At 41.5% G+C, this 18847-nt stretch overlaps 1 protein-coding gene across 1 annotated transcript in view; it reads left to right on the top strand.

Moving 5' to 3' along the window:
* The first annotated feature begins 3845 nt into the window (after positions 1-3845).
* The window catches only part of EEIG2 (EEIG family member 2), a 28766-nt gene continuing 13764 nt past the window's right edge, over positions 3846-18847 (top strand). The window contains exon 1 of the mRNA XM_063344714.1: positions 3846-4452. Coding sequence (XP_063200784.1) covers positions 4214-4452 — 239 coding nt within the window. The 5' untranslated portion in view covers positions 3846-4213. The remainder of the gene's footprint in view (positions 4453-18847) is intronic.

Below are 18847 nucleotides of genomic sequence, written 5' to 3' on the forward strand. Positions count from 1 at the left end.
TATGAGATCAAATCCATTTCTGCTACACAGTTAAAAAAATGTCTGCTAAGTACATCCAGAAATTTTATGTCACCTGAAAGAGCAATCTTCACACACAGGAGGATATAATTAAGCAACACAAGCAATAAATACTTAAAAGGCAACAGACAAATTTCAGTGTTTTCTCTTGTTTTAGGGTGAAATGAATGCTTGTGCCATTATAGAGATGTCATTAACTCCATTTTAAACTATCAGTATAAAATAATTATTCAAAACAAACATATTTTGAAATCTCACTATCATATAATAACAAGCTATGGTAAATTCAGATTTTTTTATTATTTTTCACAGATTTTTCTTTACTTGTCTTTTCTAGCACATGGCATTGGACTGGTTTAGCATGAAAAAGGTATTCTGTCTTAATTCAGAAAGACTGATATTGTTTACCAACTAAGAAATGGTGATTTAACGTTGTCAATGGAGGTTAAGCAGGGGTATGCCTCAGCTATGTTCTGACTTTCCCTGTGCCACATCACCATTTCAGAGGGCACAGAACACCTTGTAGGATTGGGGCTGTCACCTGAACTTTATTTGCAGCACAGCTTTAAATAGCCACACCACACAAAGGCAGTGACCATTGAGAGGGTAATCAGAGAGACTGCCCTTGTAGGTTTGTGCTAGACATGTACAAACATATTTGGAGGACTGAGACTTCACCACATATTTTGTAAAGCAGCATAAAAAGTGTCCTGATTATAGCATTTACTTACCCACCCTGCATTTATCTCCCACTGAGTTCACTTTTTAGTTTAGTTTCAGACATCCAAATCAATCTCTTTTGTGACCAAGATAGAGTACGTACTTACAACTGATTGCTGCTAGAAGGACTGATCTGGGTACAGGTTGTAGCCCAGACCTTATGTCAGATCAAGTACGGTGACATCTAAAGCCAAACCCATGGAATGTTTCAAAGTTTTTCTGATGCCACTACTCCCTGGAAAAACTAGCTACAAGTCAGAAATAGACATGCCCAGGAGGGAAGAGGTGCTGCAGAAAACAAACAGTCTGCATGGATGAACACAGGTCACATCAGTTCCATCTCCAGCAATGATATACACACTGGTGCTCTGGAGAATTTAAAAATACCAGAGACGTGGGCTTCACCTGTCCATAAAGGAATTTCCCTTTTAACTCCTGCAACTTTAACTGAAATCTTACCTTCTTCAGGAGACCAAGCAGCTTTTGAATTATTTGATTCATGCTGGTGTAACTGTGGTATTTTGAAAAACACTGGCTTTTCTTGAATTTTTGAGGCTTTGTACCTGAGTGACATCCAACTTCTTTAAAGATTTATGAATTGCTCCTAAAATAAAACTCCAGTGCTTTAAACTTGCAGAAGTTTCACATCAATGACAACACAGGATTGTTATATTACCCACAGTGTTTATCCTTGTTTGAAAGGCTCCTCTGCTATTTTGAGTCTTTTGATTAAAGATTCTAAATGTATCTAGAAATCTATACTTCTGACACATTTGACTTTGACTCTTTCTGATCAAGAAGGTTATACTGAATATAGAAGATATTTTCAAGTCACCAGTTTCAGGATGTAAATATAGCCCCTGGATAGCATTAGTTTTTTTCAGTTGAGAATAGCATTTTAATCAAGTCTCCTGAAGCCATGAGCAACCACCCCTTTCTTTGTTTTAGCAGTTTTCAGGACAGAAGGGCAGAGGAAGGGCCAGCTCTTTCCCCAAGAGCAGGAAGTTGAGAGCAAGAACACAGGCAGCAGAGCAGAGGACTCACCAGCCAGGGTGTCTCCCATCCTGCAGCACCTAAGCAAGCAGAGCAGGTAACTACAGCAGCTGTACTGAGAACACAACCCAGGGTCCTGTCCAGCAACAGCAGTCAGACACATCTACAACAAAAAGACAGGCCTGAAATCAAGCTGGGAAGTCAACCTGCAGGTTAGTAGCCACAACAAGGTGCAGGCAGGACTACAATACAACAACCACCCCACAAACATGCACAGTTACAGCAGAGCTCTAACAGGGACTGCTAGCTCAGAGCTGAGCTTAAATGGGTGCCCTGGGCAGGGTGTGGGTGAGGACCCAGGTGTAGCTGATCAGGGCTGTAACAGCCTGTTGGTGCACTCAGCATATAAACTCCTACAACTGCCTAAGAAGTTCAGTTATGCAGAGGACCTGCTTATGCTAAAGGCTACACAAGGGGTATATACTAACCTATGGACTTTAATAATTTGTGAAGGTTGCTGACATACTTCTCCAACCAAGAATAAGTTAGCTTAGATTTTCTTTAAGGCATTGTATAATAGTTAGGCTAATTGTATTTATTGCACTTCTAACAGATAATTCATCTAGTATACAGCTCTGGTTCTTCACCCTTACTTTTCTGCCTAGATATGTAGGATCTTCCAGCTAAATACAGTAATCTATTCTATCAATCTGAAATATCTACTTTGAAAAAATCTCTGGAACTTGTTCTTTATCCTTGAAAGAAAGGAGTATGTTCATGTAACTTGATACCAACTAAATACTAACTCGTAGTCTTTAGGTGATGAAAATCTTTCACTCTCCACTTCTTTTAACAGAGAGATGATGAATATAGTACCCAAGGAGTTGCCTCCTAGGATATGTTATAGGCTGCTGTAGTCTAGTAAAGAGAGGAGAGTTCCAGAATTATTTTAGAGCAGACTGAAGAAGTGTTCTCAATGGGGTAATTTCCAGGTCAAGGCCAGGTGCCTAGACCTCCTCCCAAAGATGTTATCATATTAATTTTACTCTAGTTAAACAGTTTCTTTCAGAGCCAGTCACTACTTGATATTTGGGAATTTTGGAGGGAAGATTTTGTTAGCAATGTGAAACTGATAATGGAGTCAGGACTACCCTTGTAGTTCTTTTTACTGGAAAACTCTGTATATAAATACTTTCTATGACCTGGATGTTGTAGGACAGAAAAAAAACCAAACCAACAACACAAGAGCGTTTCTCTTGCTGACACCCCATTTTTATGCTTTTTACTCTTTAGTATTTTTTTTTTTTCCCCTAGGATCATGATACAGGATAGTGGGTGACATTTGGGTATACCTAGCCATGCACGTCACTTGTGATGTCTGTATTCACCAGGTATGTATTCCACAAAAAATATGTTTTTATGTATTTGTCCTGAATGAATGAGGGGCAGCTGTTACTTTCACAAGCTGCAACAGGATTTCAGGGGCTCAGCACCACACTGCATGCATAATCTTACAAATTCTTTTTCTTACCATGTGAATAAATGCTCAGTTGTGGGAAGACATGCTGCGTGTCGGGGCTTTCTTACGCAACATTGTGAAGAGGAAACTGATCTGCTGATGGAGGCTGCTCGGAACTTGTTTTATGTTTTAGTCTCCTGGAATGGGTTTTTGAGAGAAAGCTGTTCCCTGCAGAGCACGTGCTGGTGTTCAACTGTACGTTATACCAAACGGTGTTGGATGTGTGCTGCTGTGATCATCTGTGCTACAGGACTGGGTTTTTTTTAATGTAAATACAGATGTGTACATTCCTCCTTCCCTGCACGATTGTGAACATCTGTTGCTCCTATCAGAAGTGGTGCTAGTTGTAAATTACAGGCTGCACTGCTGCAAAAGACCCTGATAAGGGTCGAGTTACAGTAGAAGGAAGCTAAACTCGGTTGAAATTACGACGTCTAAACAATGTTTGGTTTTGTTAATGCTCTTTAAAATAATAACGTTTAGCAGATGTAACGTTAGCCAAACGGTACGTTTCGGCTGGCCGGGCGCCCCGCGCCGCCCCGGCAGGGTCCCTGGGAGGGGGAGAGCTGCCGGGGGTGGATCCACCAGCTCCGCTCTGCCGGGGCGGCGGCCACCTCCATGCTCCGGACCCCCACGGCCGCTCGGGACGACGCTACGTCGAGTCCCGTTATTAGACCACTTTGCAAACTGCACCGGCCGTTTCTTCGCTCCTTCGCGAAAGGACGCGCCGCCGTTCGAGCCTTTTGCCACGGCAGCGGCCGGGGCCCGGCGGTGCCGGCGAACGGCTCCCCCCGCGGCCGCGCCCCGCCGCCAGCCGTTGCCGGCAGCGGGCGGAGCGGAGGCGGGCGGGTTTGAAAGGGAGGCGCCGGCTGCCATGTAAGCGCTGCCCGGGCGGCGCCGCGGCCGCCGGCGGCTGAGCTGGGAGCGGCCCCGGCGCTCCGTCCCGTCCCGTCCCGACCCGGCATGGGAGCGGAGCGGGGCGGTGGGCGCGGAGGGGAGCTGCCGCGCGGCGCTGAGCGGGCGTGGGGGCGGCCCCCGGGGAGCCCCCGGCCCATGGCCTTCATCATGATGAAGAAGAAGAAGTTCAAGTTCCGCGTGGAGCTGGAGCTGGACGAGCTCTCCTCCGTGCCTTTCGTCAACGGCATCCTCTTCTGCAAGGTGCGGCTGCTGGACGGGGGCAGCTTCAGCGGGGAGTCCTCCCGGTAGGTGCCTCCGGGGCTCGCCGGCCAAGCGGCTGCCGGGGATCCCGCTCCCCAGCAAGCAGCCCCGGCCGCGCTGTCGCCGCCGCCCCTTTCCCAAGGGCTCCTCCGCAGAGCCGCGTCCCCCCGCCTCTGCAGCCCCCTCCGTCCGCTCCTCAGCTCCCCTCGGCGGCCGGGGCTGGGGGCTGAGGCTCGGCCGGCTCCCGCCGTGCGGGGATCGGGGGCCGGGGGAGGGAGCGGCTGCCCCGGGGCTTCTGGCGGCTCCCGTCGGCAGCCGGGGCCAGGGCCGGCGGCTGCGGGCGCGCTGCTCGTCTTTCCCCTCTGGAAGGGAGGCGGGCAGGGAGGTTCAAAGCTGTTGTGGCACGGCTTGCCGCCGGGCGGGCTGGGTGTCTTCTCGTCCCGCCCGCGTTACCAGCATTAGCGGCCACAGGGTAGATGTGCGAGCACTTGTAGACTCCTCGTCTGCGTGGCTGCTCGGAGTCGTAACGCTTTGAAATAAATATTGAGGCTCTTAAACACCGAATAACAGGGTAAATGAATCCCTGAGTGGATGAGGGTTGTCCTAGAGAAACTGGTCGCTTGTGCCATAACGCCTGGAGCTGTAAAGCCTGATGACTCTGTGGGTAACGGGAGGGGACGACACGTCTTGCCACCAAGTCTGAAGTCACAGCAGTCCCATGTGAGTGTTGCGACCTTAACGTTTTATTCTGTTGGACACTGGCTCACTGTGTTTCGTTCTGTGGATATTTACATGGAGAGTTAACAAACAGTTTTGTGGAAAAGTGCTCTCTTATTTCCTGAACATATTCAGGTCATACGCGTTACTGACCATTCATGCTTAATTCTGCAGTGCAAGTGCACCAGTAGACAGGTGTCTCTTTTCTTTCTTCTTTTTTTTTTTTTTGTTTGTTCTTTTGTGCCTCAGCAATAGAGCTATCATCCGCAGTGATGGTGGCTTCTTGATCCGCTGGTAGCGATGGGCAAACAGAGTGCAAGTGGGTCAATTTCTAGCAGGTGCCAGGCAAAGACAGAACCTTGTGAATAAGAAGGGTGTGCTGTGGCTTCAGGTCTGGGCAGGAGGACACTACCCTTCCATTACACCGGTTCATGGTGTATGGGTTATTATATTACTTTAATGTTATTATGAAAAGGATTTACTGAAAAATATCTCATAGAATTCTGGGAGCAGACAAATCAGTAACAAATCTATGAATATTCAGTTATTTTCTTATTAAAACACTGCTGTTACAGAGCCTGCTAAATCATGTGCTTTTGATTCTGTAAATAGAATTAATCAATGAGAATAAAAAGTATAAACATGGAACTTTTGGCCTAAAACCTCCTTATTTAACCATTCCGTTATACTAGCTTGTATAATTAAAGATTAATTTTTCTTCTGTATGGTTGGAGGGTCTTCAACTCATCAGTGTTCTGCTCGCATTTCATGTCTCTTTTTCTTCAATGTTTTGCTTGTGAGCGACTTCTTCATAAGTAATAGATGATGATGCTGATCATGATTTTAGGCAGTAATGTGCCATTACTGTCCTAATGTAGCCCTTACTGCCTTGAAGTCATTTTCACAGGCTGACACACATCTTCTGGACAGTATCTCTATTCTAAAGGAGTTCATTTCAGCTGAGCTGATGTTTTTGATACATTATTGTGACCTTAGCCTTTTTTGCCTTGCCTGTTTAAAAGCTTGAAAGCAAACATGCATGTCTTTATGAATGTGAACAGTGTATTAGAGTAAAATATGTGTGATAGGAGGTGTATATAGGAAGTGTCAGTGGAAGTGTGACAATGTAAAAAAAATGCTGTTGAAGTATTGTGTTGGAGTCAAAGAAGCTTTGAAATTTTTCCATTTTCTTTTTCTGGGGGTATGGCTTAAAAATAAGAACAGCAGTGAAATATATGCTGGTCTACCAAAGTCCCTGTGAGCGGAACTGGTCCCTTCCTGCTGGACTGAGAAGTGTTGAGGTATGCTGGTAGGAAGGTAAAGAATTCCTCTGCAGTGATCCCTCAATGCCAATTTAGGGAGTGCCTTTGCTCTTGGCTTAAGAATTAACAGATGGATTTTCACAGTGGTGATTCAGCAAAGGTCTGAATAACTAAGGAAGAAATTAAGTTAACATCAGAGTGGCAGTATTTCAAAACTTGCTGTGAACTTTTTTTTAACGGCCATCATCTTCTAGTTGCACACATTTATGAGTTTCAGTGTGAGCTGGCAGTTGTATCCTTAAAGTAGCGATCTTTATAGTGTTACAAAAGAAGTTTGAAGAACTCCATTGTATTTCAGAAAGTAATATACAAACTCATTTCAAATATTGCATAATACATCGAAAAACTGACCATGTCTTCTTAATAGCTTTTATTTCTGTTACTGACTGAGGTCTAGTAAACTATAATTTTTTGGGGAGAAGTTATTGAGAATTGAGGTCTCAAGTTGGTACTGATACAAACAAACTGCTGCCTCTTGCCTTAAAAAAAATAATTAAAAAATAAAATAAAAAACGGCAGTTGTATCAACAGGCTATAAACACAGCCTAACATTATTAGCATTTTCTTTCCGAAGTTTACTCATTGAGAAAGAAATGTCATAAAAACACAGCACTGATTAAAGCCCTGTTCGTGCAAGCAATTGATACCTACATCATCCCTCTGAACGTTGAAGTGGGATGAAAAGCAGACAGATAAAAGTTCAAGCTACTGAAAAATATTCTTTTCGCTTCTCAGATCTTTACTGAGAAAGAGATACGCAAGAAATATGTTATGAAGACATGGTCCATGTTATTGGAGACTTGTCAGAGTCCAACCACTTTTCCAGCTGACACAGATATGTGCCTGAAGTGTATAGAAATTCTGTGACCAGATGAAACCAGCTTGTATAGTGCAGTACACAGTGATCTGGTTTGTGTATAAATGGCAGCTATATTCATTGTTTACACATAACTGTGTTTTTTTGTGTTTTTGTCTAGTTGTTTAGAACTCCAATTTGAAAACTTCTATTTGAAACTTTCCTATTTGTGAATTTTCTATTTGCGTATTTATGAATATTTACTGTAGGAAAAGAAAATTCTGTATTATAATGCTAAATGCTTAATTACCTGACAAAATATTAAACTTTTTAATGTAATCTGGTACTGTCAAATAGTATTTTGACCAAAGGACATTGAACAGCCAAGTAGTAGCAGTGTTTAAACCTAGGGAGGAATGTTTGAGTGTGTGTGCAAGAACAGGACCCTGGAATTCTAGGGAGAATTCTAGGGGTAATAAGCTTTGGCTCTGTAACATGGAAAACCTTGAAAGAAGTTGCAGGAGGGGGAGGTTGTGTTTGGTTGTTTCAGCAAACTGCCAATCATCCACAGACTGTAATTCCAGCGCCCCCCCCCCCCCCCCCCCCGAAATTGCTTTCTAACATGATTTCTGGATCTTTACAATAGTATTTTTAGATTTTATAACAAAGGGTGGATTTTCAGCAAACAGACTGTGGATGTATGCAAAGTTATGCTAACAAACCTCATTTTCATTTAGAAAACTTTCTAGTTTAAGCCTGGCTTCCTATGTGGAAAGGTGTCTTTCTACATTTCCGTTTTTTTCCCTGGGCCAATGATAATAGGTGTCTCTCCGAAATTGGATACGTTAATACAGGATACTTGTGCAGACTCCAGGATACTATGTATCTGTACACTGCTTGGTCATAACATACTGTGCACATAATATCTATGGCACCATGAAAGGACAGAAGATTATTACAGGGCAGAAATTACACCTATGAATATTGTGAAAAGAAAAATACTATCTTAAGGTATAGACTTGACTAAATAGTAAGCATATTTATTCAAGGTTAGTGTAATGCAGACATAAATATATTGAAAGTATATGCTGTCTGCAACTGCCCTCATTTTAACAGCCTGAAGAAATAATTGATGGGCCCCTAGAGTAGATAACTGCTTATAGTCTGAGCTGTTTCTCCACCAGCAGCAAAAGAACAGATGGGATAAGAGGAAATCAAAGAAGTGTTGGAAAGTAAAGGTGTGCTTCCAACACTGTACTGTATAGATTTAGGCTACTGTATCTGTAAGCCTGGTAGTTACATTTTTAGCTTGATTTCCACCTGCACCCCACTCAAGCTTCTTGGTTGGGTTTTCTTATGACTGTAGCCTTCAGTTTGGTCATATTCCCCTGCCTTTGAGATCTGATTTCTGACACTTTAGGTTGCTGATGTTTCTCTTTCCCTTCTTTTACAAACAACATTGAAAACTACAAAGCTGATTATGATCAGTACCTGTGTGACAGATAGAGATTAGGGGCTGTTGACAACTATAACTTTTTCATCAAAATATTTTTTTTTCCCCAGTGGATTCCAGGGAAACTTTTTTTCTTTTAATGTACAGCATGCCCTTGAGTCCTGAGTGGCAATCTCAGAGATCTTGCATTACTTGCACAAATATATTCTCATTCCTAATAGGTACAGGCTAGAGTAAGTAATTGTCTTCTGTAGAAATTGATATCTTATCTTCCAGATAATAAGTACTACTTACTTCTAGTGACGCTTGGCTACCTCCTTCTCGACTGCCTAAAACTACATTTGGTTTTTGTGACTCCAGCGAGTACATTTTCTGCCTCACTGGACTCTTCAAATTGCTTTTTACCCATTGTTTTCCCTGTTGCTGCTATTGCATTTGAAAGGCAAAATTTCTCCTGATAGTAACGCAGCTTAACCAGCTTCCTGTTTTTAAGCAGAAGTACTTGTTAGAGAAACATACCTGTCAGGCGGAATTACTGTCCCTATCGCTCTCATCTTCCTGCATGACGTATGAATCCTGTTGACAGCCTTCAGAATTGGTAAAGGACAATGTGACTTCTAGTAGTTTTTCATCTGTAACTGGATTTGCAGTTGGATAAACTGAAACAAAGTAAATCTTCAAGCGCTGTTAGGCAAATTGCTGGTGGGATAAAAAACCTGGTTTGCAATTTTGTAGCTGCTCTTTTCAGGTTACCTAAGGTCCGCTTAGTGTTTTTTTCAGTTGTGAGACTGTTGGCTGAGCAGCTTCCAGGCCCTGTCCCTCTCTGTAGAGTGGAAGAGGTAAGAAGGGGAAGTTTTCTATGCAAATTATAACTTTTTTTTTTTAATGTAGTGCCTTTGTACTTCTTCAGCCTTTCATTAATAGTTACAATATAATCAGTTTAGTCAACAGATTTAGAGAATATGCTTGACGAAGGTAATGTAATGTACAAGGATTGGTGTGGATATTCTGGACAGGGCTGAAGGGTAAGAAAAAGCTTAAAATATTAATGGGAGAGTTAATGTACAAAGGTGGAAGAGCAATGGTGTGGAAATAAGAGGGATGAAGAAATCAAATATCTGAAATAGATTGGAGGAAAATCAAAGAATTAATTAAGGGAGTAAGGAAAATAAAATTATATCTGAAGAGGGTCATCTTTAGGCTACAGTAGGAGATAAAATGTTTGTACAGACTGCATTTTGCATGGGATGTAACTTGTTATTGCAGATATGAAAAGCGCTTATTCTTTTGAGACATTTGTTACTGTAAGTACCAGTAGGAGATACAGCAGCAGCTAGCTTTTCAGGAAAAAGTTCCTGAAAAAAGATGCATGACAGGCACCTGTTAAAGAGGAAGGGGTGAGGGGGAAAAGCTTTTATGCTTAATGTGTCTGGCTTGTGCAGGAGAACTGGCACTTCAGTTCAAAAGAGCTGTTGATGTTATCGGTTTGGGTTTTTTCCTGCCCTTGACCCCAGCACAGTATTTTACTGTCATAAACTTGCCATTTGCAAGCAGCATAGCACCTGATTGCCTTCATATTTTAAGGGCTATTTCTGTTCAGGGAATAGTTGAGGGTGGAAGGGAGTGCTGCAGATCATATAGTGCAACTTCCTGCTCAAAGCAAGACTAACTTCAGTTAGATCAGGAAGCTCAGAGCTTTTCCTATCAACTTTGAAAATCTGAAAGAATGGTTTCCAGTCTTTGTAGACACCTACGCCTCTGCTTTACCACTTTTATTGTGAACATTTTTTCCCCTTATTTTATCTTGTTATTGCCTCTCTTTCTTTCTCCGCTCCCCACTAAGAAACATCTGGCTCCATCTTCTCTCTAACTCAGTAGAGATGGCTGAAGATAGTAGTTAGATCTTCCTTCACCTCTTCTTCAGATTTTAAAAATCCCATGTTCCCAACTTCTCCTGCATGAGGTGCTTCCTCCCCCTCATCCCTGACTCCAGACCCTCATCTCACACCCCCTAGGCTTGCTTTAGTTTACCAGTGTCTTACCTCTACTGAGAGGGCCCCAAAAAAAGGCGCAGTGCTGCAGATACAGCCTCACAGATGCTCAACAGAGGGGAACAATGTCTTCCTTTGAACTGCTGGCTACAGTCTTGCTAATGCAGCTTGCCCTTCACAGTGCTAATTCTCTTTCAGGTCTCTGTATTTGCCTGTAACCATCAGTTTTTCAAAAGTAGAAGTATTCCAAAGGAGCTCTATTTCCAAGTGATGATCAGTTTACACATATTTATAAGAAATACTTGATGTGAAATGTTGCTAGTTAAATCTTTAACCTGTTTATTATGAGTAAAAACATGTGCAATAGCAAACGATTGCTCTGTTAAAGTTTTGCATGTACTAACAGCAAATTAACTGGGGAGTTGTGCACTGTAAACAAGTGGAGCTCTTCCTGCAGAGCCAGCTGTTTGCTGTTTGCTTAGTGCTGAAATTTGTGAAACATTGAAGCTGTGGTTGTAAATGACTGGTTTTGTTCAGGTTTTTTGCAATGCTTAGGAAAAAATGTTTTTGTTGGAGAGAATGTATCTTCTTCTATGCCTTAGGCATGGACGAAACACAGAATGTTTAAGGAAAAGTAAACTGTGTTTCTTCCTGAATACAAGAAATAAACTGAAGCTTTGCATAAGTTTATTACTACTTTGGAGATCATGCTCTGAACTCTAACTTCAAGAGATGCATCTTTCTATATGAAGACTAAATTTAGCCATTCTGTTTATCAATAACAATTTAAAGTATAGCTTGGTATTTGAAAAGTTATGTTGAATATTTTTTGCTCCTTTGTAGCTCAATGTTCTTCAAAGGTGATGAGGTTGGAATTGGTACATGCGTGGGCAGCATGTATGTTACGTGTATTAAGTTATGTGCATTAGATGCACAGAACATATTTGAATAAAATTGGTACTGGTGTTGGTGCTAGACGTCTTTTTATTTCCTTTAAAATACCTGTGTTAATTTCATATTTATGTTTTATCAACTTAGCAGTAAGGATTTTAGTTTAATTTGAAAGTGAAGGATCTCTTTGTTGGGTGATCTTGTTTATATTTTGCTTTGTGTGTACAGTAGAGATATTAAAAGAAGATACATGAGTAAACCATACTGTTTGATGCTTCAGCTGCACGGCTCTAAACCAAACAAGAAGAGTACATTTCTGTGTAGTAAGAGTGATTTTCTTCTGAGGTTCTTAACACTTCACAAATACCAAGCTACTTGGCATATCCTGGGGGACTGAATAGTAGTGCTCAGTGTTTTGCTTGAAACTGGATGGATAAGAGAGCAACTCAATTGCTCTGGGAGCCTGTTGCACAGGTATCTGTATCTTTCCCTCAACTGTGAGACTGCACAAATTTTAAAAGGAAGTAGATTTTGGTTAAGAGGGATGCAAGAGGGTATTCTTCTCTTGCACGCCAAACCATTATGTGTTTCCTAGTATAAATGAGAACTCTACCCAACAATGCCTTCCTAATGCTAAAGATAGCCTAGGAAAGGTCAAATCTTACTGTAAAGTACCTGAACCACTAAGGGCACTGCAAATGTGGCTGATAAACTGTTAGACTGTAGGCTAATGCCTTAATTCCTGTCTCTGTAAGGTGGGATCATGATATTGGCATTCTTTGTTAGGTGCTCTGGAAAAGCTTAGGTTGCTTAGGTTCTCTGCAGAAGAAAGATGTTTGCATTTATATGTGTTTTTTTTATATATGTATATATATAAAATACATATATGAATGGGATATTGTTCCCATTTAAGAAGATCATTTCCTACACTAAAATAACTTTGTGTTACTCCAATCTACTAAACACTGTATTTGTGTCAGAAGGACAGAGCTAACAGTATGAAGTTTATTCAGCCAAGGGTTGATCAAAGGAAGATGTTACGTTAGGCGGTAAAAGTTCATATGCACACCCACAAATGAGTGCAGGAAACAAAGGCAGGGGACGGCGAAGGAGCTAAAATAACACCCTGCCCCAGCTACTCCCGGGTCTGTCACAGGAGCCATCAGCCCATCAAAGGTCCATCTACACAAGCCCAGGGACACAGAGGCAGGTGGGGAACTGAAATTATGGACTTGGACAAGGGGACACCCTGTCCGGGCCCCTCCCAGGGCTGTCCCAGGAGAGCCTCAGCCCCATTGTCCAGGCAGGAAACCCATCATGTTGAGCTAACACTCAAACCAAAGCACCTTTTGGACTGAGGGGAGTTGTTGCATAGTGCTATGAGACACATTATGGGATGCAGGGGAAGAGGCTTATGGGATGTTCAGGGGAGGAACTAAAGGTGAAAGAAGGGATGAATTTAGGTGATTTGGGGAGGAACAAGTATGGGGAAAATAGAGAGGTAAAGGGATAAAAGGGCTGGTTATGTATTAATAGTTTGCTGGTTGGTACATTTGTCTGGCCATGCCCTGTTTCTAATCAGTGCAGTCTATTATATCTTCTTATTAAACTGCATGCTAACTCTTTCCTGGGTGAAGGGCCCTCTGTTCAGTGTGTGTGTGGAGGGTGGCGGGGTCTGAGTGCCAGCAACTGCAGTCCAGACTGTGCATCAGACAGCCCAGGTGTTTGCGCTGTCAGCAACAGGAGAAACCTGAGTGACTGGACTTAAGTGCCAGACACGGGAGTGGGATGGCAGGTCACAGGGGCTTGTGTGTCCGTTGTGTCAGCAAATGGAGCGAGAGTCTTGGTGCCAGCAACGGGCCTGGGATTGTGGGCCAGAGCACCCGCGTGCCTGGGTGCCAGCAACTGCAGAGACCAGATGAGCGATACCAAGTGCCAGCCACTGGGGTGGAACAGAGTCAGAGACCTGTGTGCCTGTGGTGCCAGCACTTAGTGTGCAGGTGTGTGTAAATGCTATCAGGGATCAAGACAGACTAGGTGTAGAGTAGGTGGTGTAGTCTGGGAGCCATACATATATAAATACATACATATATATATATATATGCATGCACACAGATAAGTCTTGCTAGCAGACCTCTGTCCTGTTCATCCAGAGGGGAGTGGGATGCGGCTGTTGGTGCTGGCTGTCTCTGTGCGTGCTCTGTGTATTTGTGGCGCTGGTGGGTGCTTACCAGGAATACATCTTCAGCCTTGCTACTGGTTGGATCTGGGGAGTGGAGCTGCAGCAGCCTCAATTCTCTCGGTCTCTCTGATCAACATGATATATTTTCCCCTAAAAGAAGCAAGCAAAACTTAGGCAATATTGGAGAAGTTGCACTCACTCAGAGAACTTCTCTAAAGACATATTATTCACTGTACTTCGGACTCTAAGAACCCAGCCTCAACAATTCTTAGAAGTCCAAAGCAACCCTCCCAACAAACTACCAGCTTTAAAAAATAACAATAATATTCCTATTAACCTTATGGAGCGAAAAAGCTATTTTTTCAAGGTATTTATAGTGAGTAGGTAACTCACCTTCTGTCCAAAAGCTGTAAGATGTCTAAGCAAACACTCCTTTCCTTAACATAAAGAAGTGTACTGACCCAATTGATTCCAAAAGTATTTCTAGAAGTAGTTTCATATGAAAGTAGTCTAATATAAAGATTGAATGGCATCTTAAAACTGAAAAAAATTGCTTCCATTTTTGTTGTTTCTTTGGTGACCAATGATTCTAAAATCACTAAAAAACCAATTTGTTTAACATAATCATCCACATATGGATAAATGTTATAATTGGCTGTCTAGAATTGAGATAAAAACTTGAATAAACAATTTGCTAATTAGTGGAACACAGTATTTTGGTAAATGTCCACAAGGAGTTTTGGCTTCTTTGTTTCTAAGCCTCTCCTCCTAAAGCTTTTCCATTTGGCAAGAAGGGCTTTTTCCCATGACACTTAAGGTCCTTAAAAGTGATTTATTTTTTGCATTTGTAGCTATTTGTTGAAACAAGCCATTATTCATATCCTTTATCCATGTGGAAATGAACAAACAATCTGCTGGTCAGCCCATCACTTGTTAACAAATTAGGATGAGAGTTGACTGGAGTAGGATTTGTTGTTTCTTTAGTGTTGATTTTCTTGTTGATTTTCTCTTTTGTGGATCAGAAGAGAAAAAATAAGTCTTTTATCCACCATTCTAAACTGCAATTTTGTACAGTACATAAAATGGATACAGAAAAAGACTTGTCTACAACTGAAATCTTGCATTTGAAATTTAGTCAATGTGAAATTGTCCCTGTAAAGAAAACACACTTAATTTGTTAAACTAATGGTAACTTCAACTATACTTTGGAATCAATGTATTTTAAAATATTTGTCTATTCAATTTATTCTCGGCTAGGTCTTACTGACAGCATTTGTTAAGTCACACTGAAGCCGTAGAACCCAGTACAAATTTGAACGCATCTTAGTAACTAAGATATATTTTGATTCATAAAACAACTGGTTTTGCTTTGCATGTGGTAAAGCGACTGTGAGGCTCATAGGAAACTGACTCATAACGGAAAGCTTTCTCCAGGGTGGCCTGTAGCATAGGCACGCTTGCCAAGAAGTTATCTGGGTTCGTTTCCATAGTAACCAATCAATATAACTGTTTATTTACTAAAGGCCTTGCACTTGAACTAAGAATCTCAGAAACTTAGACATTACTCTTTATAGTTAAATGTTCTGATTATTTGACTTGGTTTTTTTCAGCCTGAGGGGAATAACTTGCTTTTCTTTGCACAAAAATTGCCTTAATTAAAATACGACAATTTTTTCTTTATATAATGTTCATCAGGGGTGGCAGTTGGTTTGGTTTTTTTGTTGGGTTTTTTTGTGGGTTTTTTTTGTTTGTTTTTTCAGATTGTGTACTAATGTTTAAATATCTTGGGATTTTTAAAAAACATTGTGCTAGTAAAAGAAACTAATGGTACTTTTTTGATGTCCTTATGAGGAGGAAAGGGGTATTCCTGGTCTTACTTGATTTTATTTTTACAAGAGTAGTGCATTAGTATCTGAGCAATTATGCCAGTGGACAAGGAAAGAGCTACAGATGTCATCTATCTGGACTTCTGTAAGGCCTTTGACATGGTCCTCCACATCTTTCTCTCTAAACTGGAGAAATAGGGATTTGATGGGTGGACTGTTCAGTGCATGAGGAATTGGTTGGATGGTCACATCCAGAGGGTAGTGGCCAACAGCTCCATGTCCAGATGGAGATCGGTGACAAGTGGTGACCCTCAGGGATCCGTACTGGGACCAGTACTGCTCAATGTCTTCACCAATGACATAGACAGTTGGATTGAGTGCAACCTCAGCAAGTCTGTGGACAACATCGAGTGGCACAGTGGACATGCCTGAGGGACAGGATGCTGTCCAGAGGGACCTGGACAAGCTCAAGAAGTAGGCTCATGTGAACCTCATGTGGTTCAATAAGGCCAAGTGCAGGGTCCTGCACCTGGGTTGGGTAACCCCCACTATCAATACAGGCTGGGGGATAAAGGGATTGAGAGCAACCCTGCCGAGAAGGACTCGGGAGTTCTGGTAGATGAAAAGCTGGACGTGAGCCAGCAATGTGTGCTCACAACCCAGAAGGCCAACTGTAGAAAGTGGATGTTGGAGAAGAGAAGGTTCCAGGGAGACCTTATTGCAGCTTTTCAGTACTTAAAGGGGGCTTGTAAGAAAGATGGGGACAAACATTTTAGCAGGGCCTGTTACAACAGGACAAGGGGTAATGGTTTTAAACTAAAAGAGGGTAGATTAAGATCAGATGTAAGGAAGAAATTTTTTACAATGAGGGTGGTGAAACACGGGCACAGGTTGCTCAGAGAGCTGGTATATGCCCCATCCCTGGAAACATTCAAGGTCAAGTTGGATGGGGCTCTGAGCAACCTGATCTGGTTAAAGATGTCCCCGTTTATTGCAGCGGAGATTGGACTAGACGACCTTTAAAGGTCCCTTCCAACCCAAACTATTCTATGATTCTACAGTGAATTTAATGACTTAAGATAGTGACATAAATATCCCTTCTCTATTTGAAGCAAAAAATTGTAGCTAGACAGCTCACGATAAAGGTAAAACTGATTTTGATGTGGTGGTGTTTTTAAGAGAGAGAGGGTGTTTTATTTTTTAGTTTTTAGGATAATCTCAAAAAGTTACTTGGAAAAAAAAGAATTTAAAAAAGAATACGGTGATTTCATTTCTAAGTTACTGGACCACTGTGGTCTGCAGAAAAAGAGCCTTCTCAGAAGTTGTTATTTTTAAGCACAGTATATGAAACCTGCAAATATGCAGACCCCAGTTACCCATGCATCTGGGTAGCTCTGTTCTGCTTGACAGAGGACATCTAATTGACTATTTTCTTTACCTGAGACTTGAGCACCTATCACAGAAGTGTTATAAGTTATTCTTAGGCCTTCTAAGTGTAGCATATGTTAGCAGTTATCAAATATCAAATAAGGTTGTAGTTTACTTAATGACCTCTTGCTTAAGCCTGTTTGCAGTAGGGGATGAAACTATTAGTATTTGTCTTTTTTGAATTTGGGTTCTATTTTGGATTTAAATAACTCATATACTAGCAGTTTGGGATTTATTTTTTTTCCAAAGTACAGGAAAGTTTACAATATAAAACATAACGGATAAGAGGTATCTCAGCGTGTACAGAGCCTGTTCCTTTTTGGTCACACGCTTGAATATGACTCAGTGTTGTATCATCAGAATCCATTAGTCTGCGTGGTGATTAAACTGACTCATTTTAGGCAGGCTAGTTTATTCCTACCTTAGGAAGTCATGGTGCCAGTGAGCACTGTAGCTGGCAATCTCACCAGCACAGCACATCGGAGCTTTTGTGTGAGCCTTGCAATTCATCATTTCTCCACAGGTGATAAACTCTGACTCCAGCTTACGTGGAATTCTACTTCTGATAAAGATTCAGACTGGTTCTTCAATAATAAGCTGCTGTAAGAAGTTAATATATAAACATAGGAATGTACGTATTAGAAAAATGTAAGAGAAAGAAAAGGACAAATACTGCTTTAATATGCGAAGACTGTACTTGAACGATTAGGACAGTGTTTAGCACAGTTTCTCCACAGTTCCAAGTTCTGAGTTTAGAAACATGGGACTAGAAAAGAGCTTTTGATCATTGAGGCAGGTCCCTCAGAATCACACTCCTTATGTCCCCTGTTACTGACAAACCGGCCAACCTTGTATTTAAATACAGAAAGATTTTTTTTGCTCCTACTTTTCTTATTTGAAGGCCGTTCTAGAAACTTCCTCTGTGGTTTGAGACCTTATAATTTTCAGTTTTAAATGGGTGTTTGATTATGCCTTATTTTGGTCCTAACCACTTTTCATTTGACTTAGTTATTTAGTCTCTGGAGTGTTTGAATTACTTAGTGTATTTTTATTATATGTTATTTTTTCTTATAAGATACGGGAGTTTCTAGTACCTGTTCATTTTGGAGTCTGTTCTTGTTCAACCACTTACCCAAACAGAATGATGTGTTCCATTTGAGCCTTATATAATGACATGAATATAGCTGAGAGCATCCCACATTTTGCCTTTTTTTTGAGCCGCATCATATATGAACAAATCTGTTCAGATATTAGTCACAGAATCACACACAGAATGGTTCGTGTTGGAAGGGACCTTAAAGGTCATCTAGTTCCAACCCCCCTGCCCTGGGCAGGGACACTTCATTGCTCTCAAATGGCAAGCTCCCAGTATGTAGCTGAAATTCTTGTTTGCCCCAAGTATATTACTTTGCATCTGGTTATTGTACATCATCTCCTTTGTACTTTTTCAGGACTCAAATTTATCTAGTTCTACTTGTATGATGCTCCCTTTTTCTGTATTGAAAAACTACTTGTCAAAGACAGTATCTTGAGCACATTCCAAAGCTCAGCAGCTTGGAAGACAGTGCCTGGGAGCTGATTTTCAGAAGACTTCACCCTCCTGAGGCAAACTGGAGAAATCAGGGTCTCGTTCATTTGCAAAAATACATGGCTGTTGAATTTTTCTGTAGATCTAATATTGTGTTCAAGCTTTGAAACAAGTTATTAGTCTTGCTACACAAAGAGAAGAATGAAGGATGATTATTCAGGCCTTGGAAGAGATTTTGCATGAAGTGACCACTCTACAAACAGTGGAACCAGTGTTTGTTCTTGAGCTGTCCTATTGCATTTTAT

Source organism: Chroicocephalus ridibundus, chromosome 8 (assembly GCF_963924245.1).
Source record: "Chroicocephalus ridibundus chromosome 8, bChrRid1.1, whole genome shotgun sequence".
Taxonomy (NCBI): domain Eukaryota; kingdom Metazoa; phylum Chordata; class Aves; order Charadriiformes; family Laridae; genus Chroicocephalus; species Chroicocephalus ridibundus.